Source organism: Siphateles boraxobius, unplaced genomic scaffold (assembly GCF_051911475.1).
Source record: "Siphateles boraxobius isolate OS27281-9 unplaced genomic scaffold, OSU_SipBor_1 20, whole genome shotgun sequence".
NCBI classification, from domain to species: domain Eukaryota; kingdom Metazoa; phylum Chordata; class Actinopteri; order Cypriniformes; family Leuciscidae; genus Siphateles; species Siphateles boraxobius.
The window spans coordinates 1,632,353-1,640,584 of record NW_027508811.1 but is presented as its reverse complement, the minus strand read 5'-3'; the positions used below and the strand labels follow the sequence as shown (position 1 = coordinate 1,640,584).

The following is an 8,232-nucleotide window of genomic DNA, read 5'->3' as shown; positions in this document are numbered from 1 at the left end:
TACACCATGCCATCTTGGCTCCATGTGTACAGACAAAAGAAGACTGTATGCTCTTGCACCAGCGCCCCCCTCCTGTCAGGGATGGCATATTCAGAACATTAACAATATTATAACAAAATGGTATTTAAATGAACACATTTTCTACAAATTAAATAAGATTGTAAGTATGGCTCCTACAATAGGCGTCAATTGTGGGTGGAATAAAACAACATATTAGACCTACACTTTATTTAGGGGAAAAAAAATGTAAGCCCCTTTGAATTGTAGTTGTTTCCTTAGTAAATGGAAAAATGGTGAATCTGTGTCTCCATTACAAGCACACACACACACACACACACACACACACACACACACACACACACACACACACACACACACACACACACACACACACACACACACACACACACACAAGCACACACACACACACACACACACACACACACACACACACACACACACACACACACACACACACACACACACACACACACACACACACACAGACACACACACACACACACACACACACACACACACACAGACACACACACACACACACAAGCACACAGACATGCAAGCCACCAAGTAGAACAGGGCAGAGAGTGTTGGGTTACATTCCTTCCATCGGGGCTGAGGGATCCAGACGGGTCACTCTTAGTTCAGTCCCAGGAACTTGGGAGGAGAGAACGTCCTCTCTGAGCATCAATAAAATTTTGCATGCGCATGTATATTTGTGTATGAGCGCAAGTCTGTGCATGTGAGTGTATGGTTGTGGTTATACTGTGGGCCTCACAGGCAGAACCTCCTCCCAGTTCTGTACTGGGTCTAGTTTGAATCAAAAATGGAAATTCCCAAAGGTCTTTGGGACGGGAGCAGGCTGGTCACAGCGTTGTGGGGGTCTGCAGAGTTTGGCTAGTCCCTGTGATTCTCAGCTCTGGGTACAGGCCGTTGGGCTGACCCTGCCTACTCATACACACCCATTTGCTTCCTTTTCATTTGAGCTCTGCTTTACATGATTCTTACGAGCTTAACAACATTCACAAACATTGGAACATTAGACATGAAGTCTTACTAATTGAATATGTATGACAATAACAAGAACACTTTAACATTTAGATAGATAGATAGATAGATAGATAGATAGATAGATAGATAGATAGATAGATAGATAGATAGATAGATAGATAGATAGATAGATAGATAGAAAGATTTTGTTGAGGTGAGTGAATAACATGTGAACCCAACTCACTCTCCTTTCTTCTTGAATAAATCCTTTTTCGACTGCAGAAAAGAACTGGCAGATCCTGGCAATCTTGGTCTGGTTGACTGTAAACTCCCTCAGGAACACTAAGTCACCCACCTTGGCAAACATGACGTTCATACTTGCCATGTCTCTGACTAGAAGGCCTGAGTGACTTTTATCCTGTCTGTCAGTGCTCTTCAGTCTGGTCTTGCAGAACCAATTCAATTCTTCAACAAATAGACAGATTAAATGTTTTATAAAAAAGAAAAAAAATATTTTGCCACAAACTCTCATGGTAATTCATAACTATGGTGGACAATTTGCACCCCATTGACTTTTAGGTTTAGGAGTTGATCATGCTTAGCCTACTTAAAAAAAAAAAAATGTTTTTGTTCAAATCAAATCATACAGATTTATGCAAATTCACCACCAATTTGTCAAAGCGCGTAAAATACATTTTCTCACAACGTTTTTCTTGATATTGTGATATAAATGATGCCAAAAGTTGTCGTTTGCATATCAGTGGTTTGGCTGTTGTTGTAAATTAGGTCACATGGCAATGCCAACATGGCTTACATCTCTGATATGCAAATTCTGACGCATCTTATCATTAATGCATCAACTATTTTAGATAAACCTGCTCCCTAATTGGTATGTAAAAGCAAAATGAACAGATGCTTCCTGTTTAAGTGGGTGGGGCTCAATTAGCATAAGCTGCAAGCAAAGTAGACTCAACATTTATTTTTATAATCAAAAATTCTGGCTATACAAGGTGATAGCATAACATAATGTTCAAAACGTTTTTACTAAGTAATCTAATAATGCCATGCTCCCAGATCCCAAATGTTATTGAATATTTATTGTGTAAATGAAACACTGGTTAGCTTGTTTTTCTTTTCCTCTTGCATCTTTTTCTTTTGTTTACTCTCCCCCTGGTGGTTAAAATAGTTCATTACAATTTCATCTCAGAATTCCAAGTTATATTATTATCCAAAATGTCACTGCACCTATACAAGTCAGAATTAGGAACATTTTTACACACACATGCTTGTCATTGTTATGTCAACAGTACTACATTAATTCGTTTTATTTTACAATTGACACTGACAGTAACAGGTTACTGTGGGCTTCATCATGTAAGTGGCTAGGTGAGAGGTGTGACTGCTCTGTGATGTCACATTTGATTGCAGTGAAAAAGCATGGTTCGGTTAGGACGGGGGTCAAACCTCAAACCTGCCTGCAGCTCAGAGAGAGTTTGAAATGGACACAGACAAACCTCAGCAACAGTTCTCTGAAAATTACTCTGAGGTCACGGTTAGCTCAAGCGCAGGTAAGAATATTACATTCACTAGGCCTACAGAAATAATCTAGTGTTTTACATGATCGAGATATGAAAAATATTTACAATTTAGTCTTTTAGCAGATGCTTTTATCTAAAGCAACTTACAAATAAAGAACATTGCAAGCAATTTATCACATAGCAACTTTCAAGAGTAAAAGAGTACAGAGCTAGAGCACGTTTAAAAGTGTAGAAAAGTAAAAGAGAAACTAGAACAGCAAGTGTTCAAAAATATTTTTTAAAATGTTATTGTGATTGTATATAATATATAAAGTAAGGATAACATCAAAAATTAAAATAATAACTTTTTTATATTAATTTATGCCAGCATTGCTGTATTGTGTTAAGTCTTGAGGTTTTATTTTATTTTGCTTTATTTTATTAATAATATTATTATTATTTTAACTCTCATGGTGGCTGTACATTTAATAAAACCTAACATGAATTTCCTAATCTATTTTAGTCATATTGGGGGTGGGGGTCATTTGAACAATTGAAATTCAGATGCATTTTTTTTGTTCTCAAAAATGTTAATGCTGAAAATATAAGCTGCATTGAAAATATTACATTAAATTAGAAAAAGGTGAAATAGATGTCTTTTCATCTGTCGTCTCAGACTCGAGATCGATCCCATGTTTCAGTCACTTTTTTGGAGCTGTATTTTCATAATCCATTTGGTACAATATGTCGCTCAAACATCCTACCAATTCCAACGCTCCACACTAAAGTGAATAGCCCCTGAAAACTAAGAGTCCCACAATTTGACAAATTAGTCACTTTTTCGGCCATTGTTTGCTTAAGCTGAGCGTAATCCTCAGGGCTCTGGCATGCCGCTCTCTCACGATATTGAGTTTAGTTGGCAAAGCCTTCTGTCTTTTGAGTTCCTGGACGTTTGTTTAGAAGCATTAAAGCTCTTAAATCCTCCGTCTTCAGTGAACATCATTTGAGAGAAGAGTAACTGCAAATCCAGCATATCAGAGGTGTCAGTGGTTGATGAACTCTTACTGTCAATAGGAAATTGCTTGTAACCAGAGAGAGAGAGAGACCTGAGTCAAGACTCTTTCTGTTTGGAAGTTACAAAGTCTTTAAAATCTTGGAAATCTTTAAGAGTGACAAAGAAGTCTACTCATAATTAATTCTCCTCCTTGAATTTCACCTTATTGGATGCAGATGTTCAAAATCACCCAAGAAAAGATTCTGGGACATCTGAGAGCACCAGGACGAGTGGCGGAGGACGAGCAAGACCGTACCCTTCACCGTCCCGCAGGAGACACCGAACTACCTTCAGCAGTGAGCAGCTGGAACAGCTGGAGTTAGCTTTCAGACAGAATCACTATCCCGATATCTATTTTAGAGAGGAGCTTGCGAGAGCTACCAAACTCAACGAGGCTCGCATACAGGTAACTGACCTATTTGCTAAGATAACTGAACAGATATAGTTACATGTAACTGAAATAAATGTTCCTAGTTTTATGTTCACCATAGGGATTTACAGTGACAGCAAAATATAGGAAGCTGTGATAGCATTGAGTGACAGATTGGTTTCTGTTTCAACTGCTTCATAATGCTCGTCGCATTTGTTCAAAATTCTGGGGCCAGATTCACGGAAATCTTCTTCAAGTCATTACTTACTCACCCTCATGTCGTTCCAAAACCGTAAATCTTTCGTTCATCTTCGGAACACAAATGACGATCTTTTTAATAAAATCTGAGAGTTTTCTGTCCCTCCATAGACAGCTACACAACTACCAATTTGATGCTTCAAAAAGTTCATAAAGAGATCGTAAAACTAATCCAAATGAATTGAGCGGTTTTGTCCTAATTTTCTCTTAGGATCACTTTATAAACAGATTGAATTTATACTTTTATTCACATATGAATATTCATCAACTCACACATCAGTTGTGGTAAATGGAAGCACAAGCATTTTCGCTTGACCTCATTTGTTCTCGTGTTACGCAGCACGTTTGAGCTTCTGCAAGAACCAATGAGATTCATTCTCGTGTGTCGGAGGTTCGGTTGAGCTTCTGTTGATGCTCGCTGATCAATGTTTATATGTGAATAAAAGCTTATGTGAATAGTGTATTAAATCTGTTCATCATATAAAGCAATTAAGTCTCTTGAGAAAATTTTGGACTAAACCACTCAATCCATATAGATTACTTTTATGATCTCTTTATGAACTTTTTATAGCGCAAAAAATATTTGCGAAATATTGCGCAAAAATATTTTCTTAAGAACATCTTATTTCTCTCTTAAGAAGAAAATGACTTTGGAGTTGGTTTTACTCAATATCACATTTTTAATACACTGTGTTTTAAATAGTTAAATTGTGCTGAAATCTGCTGAAAAATATGTTGTAATTATAATGTAAAAAAACCCTATTTAAGTTGATTTTGCAGAGCTGTTACTAAATTCCTAATTTATCATAAAGTCACTTCACTCATAATAACAACAGATCATTTTTTACATTATCAATCATAAGTGTAATTTCAGAGTACTTATGCAAATTCCTTGCAATATATATTATGTTGTAAAACATGTATTAAACATTAATTTTTGGAGGTTATCCAAACTTAAAGAGGTTATTTACAAAAAATTTTTTTAAAGAACATTCTTTTCAGGAATTCAAATTATTCTCAAGTTTTGTCTTTAGAACAATCTTAAGACTAATTAACATTCTTAAGTGATATTTTTGGAGTACACAATATTCTTAACTTTATTCTTGAAGTCACCTTGAAATGAAATATTGCAGTATATGTTATAACTGATTTATCTGTGACCATGCACATAGTTTCTAATTATTTATTTATTTATTATCTTGTAATATTATAGCAATTGCAGGAAGTGTATAACGGTTTCATTCTGTTTTGGTTTTGTTTGCTCTGGCCTGTGTTCCTGATCGTTAGATTATTAACCCTACATATGTTTCAGATCCTGTTAATTATGAAATTGCACCCTTAGTTCTGTTTGCTCATTGTTCCGTGTCGTTTGAGTTTAAATTTGTTAAATTGAGTATTTGTTATTTTTTGTATTAAAACTATTTGGATCAAAATCTTTAAACACAATAACATCCCCTTCCACTTTCAACGCCATCTCTCTACGTTTACACAACCTGTCACTCACAGATCATAGCAATACCAAACCATTATCCAACAATCCAATCCCCATTCCCAAATGGACAAAATCAGGTACAACCCCACATTTTTTCTTGTTTGAGAAGCCATTCTAATATACGGCACAATAGGGAAGAACAGACGATTGCAACTTTCCATTTCATGTCGACTTAAGTTAAAAAATAAGAAGAAAATAGCATTTACAAAGATTTTTATTCTTAGATATGAATCCGGCCCCTGTTAATTGCGCCATGTTGCACACACTGTGACAGACAAATCACTTATCGCTGTAAATTTATTGCATCACACCTGGTTTGGAAATATGTCTGGATTCTTGTATTGATGCATTTAGTTCTTGTCCACTATCTTTTACATATGGAAGCTTGTGTCCGCCACACAATAAAAAATAAAAAGGTAATTGCAACTTTTTATCTCACAATTCTGACTTTTTATCTCAGATCTGTGTGTTATAAAGTCACAATTGCATATTATAAAGTCAGAATTGCATGATATAAAGTCGCAAATGCGTGTTATAAAGTCAGAATTGTGAGATATAAACTCGCAATTGCGTTTTATAAAGTCAAAATTGCGAGATATAAACTTGCAATTGCAAGCAACAAAGTCAGTATTGCGAGTTTATTTCTCACAATTCTGACTTTATCACACGCAATTGTGAGTTTATAACTCACAATTCTAACTTTATACCTCGCAAATCAGAATTGCGAGATGTAAACTCGCAACTGTGAGATAAAAAAGTGGCAATTATCTTTTAAAATGTTTTATTCTGCGGCTGAAACATGTTAGTGATTTAAATGTTGCTAAAGAAAAGGATCTTTCGAATGGCAACATGGTGTAGATACAGCATCTTCAGCTAATTTTCCATGTTACCCAGCCAACCCTCGAGTCCCTGGTCTGATTACTCTAGCTGACTCTGCTTTTCGCTCCCGGCTGCAGGTATGGTTCCAGAACCGTCGTGCCAAGCAGCGGAAGCAGGATCGTATCACCCAGAAAGTGCTGCCGGTGGGCATAATGCCAGGGCGAGGTTCTCTCTTTAGCAGTATGTGTGTGTCTTCCTCTGCCATGGGGCGTCAGTACCAGTGCCCACATTCCCTGCCACACATTCCCCGATTCCCTTCAGTTCCCTTCCCACCCCATCCGTCCTCCAGCAGTCATTTCTCCTGCCCCTCCGGCACTGCTCCATCGCAAGCCAGCAGACAGCCAGACGACTGGTACAATCAGCTGCGCAACATCGGACCATCCACTACTTCAGTGCTCTCACTGGCGTCTGTGTCGGCACTGGAAACGACTAGTCACTGGAACTAGAGGAAGTGCTGCTGGGTTATATAGTCGTAAACTCTTTTGGTTTCACTTATTTTGATGGTCCCTTCAACCCATTCTGTTGATTATAAGTAACGCTGCACCTACATATCTAATATCTCTCAATAGAGTATTAGTAGACTGGTAGGGTTAGAATAAGTTGACATGTAGTTGCAAAGCTACTTATATTACTAGAATGTCTGTCAGAGGAACATCACAACCAATCACAATCTGCTAACTTTCTGAGTTCGCAGATACAAAGCAGACAGACTATTAATATTCTAATGAGTTAGCTGGCATGTAGTTGCAAAGTTACTTATGTTCAAAAGGGACCATCAAAATAAAGTTTTACCACTCTTTTATCTTTCCTTTTGTATAAGAAGCTACAGAACAAATAAAGTTTTTTTCAATGACAAAGCAAGATCAAGATTTTCTGTCTTTATTATATTTGCAATAACACGTAACATATTTTCTCTTAATTATTGCTATCTCCCTAGACAAAAATAACTACATTTATATTGATTTCCTTTATCAATACTAAACTGTGACAATTAAACTAGGTTCTGTTTACACTGTAGACTTTAAATAAGGATCATTATGAACATTTCATTCTCATCTCATATGAAATGTACAATAGACACTATGAGCTTTTAAATGACATTTCTATTCAGTCAATTCATCAATATAGATTTACAGATTTGGTAATAAATTACACAAGGTCTATGTCAAATGCTGTTCTTCTTGCCATTTTATGTACAGTAAGTAAAATAAAAAGACATGGGTCTATGACAATCTTTGAAATATTTTTTCGAAAACATACGTGCCAAGGTCTTAGAAATGTGCTCTTTTTAGCTGGTTACAAACTTGTATCCTACTGTATTTTCAAGAAAGTTTTTTTTTCTGCATTTTGGTTGAACCAAACAACTGATTTGGCAGACATTTTATTTCTTCAATTAATAATAAACAGTTTTGTAAGAAATAAAACAACTGATTTGGCAGACATTTTATTTCTTCAATTAATAATAAACAGTTTTGTAAGAAATAAAACAACTGATTTGGCAGACATTTTATTTCTTCAATTAATAATAAACAGTTTTCTAAGAATTGTTTTTCTAGGGAATAACAATATTATGCCAAACTACTTAAAGTTTTCTTCTCAATAATTTAATTATTTTATTAATAATAATAATAATAATAATAATAATAATAATAAG

The 8,232-nt window shown here is 35.9% G+C and overlaps 1 protein-coding gene across 1 annotated transcript; it reads left to right on the top strand.

Moving 5' to 3' along the window:
- The first annotated feature begins 2,506 nt into the window (after window positions 1-2,506).
- prop1 (PROP paired-like homeobox 1) lies at window positions 2,507-7,024 on the top strand. The gene is made up of 4 exons (XM_077236365.1): window positions 2,507-2,576; window positions 3,630-3,635; window positions 3,756-3,985; window positions 6,656-7,024. The coding sequence occupies exons 1-4, from the start codon at window positions 2,507-2,509 to the stop codon at window positions 7,022-7,024; spliced, it is 675 nt and encodes a 224-aa protein (XP_077092480.1).
- The last annotated feature ends 1,208 nt before the right edge of the window (window positions 7,025-8,232 follow it).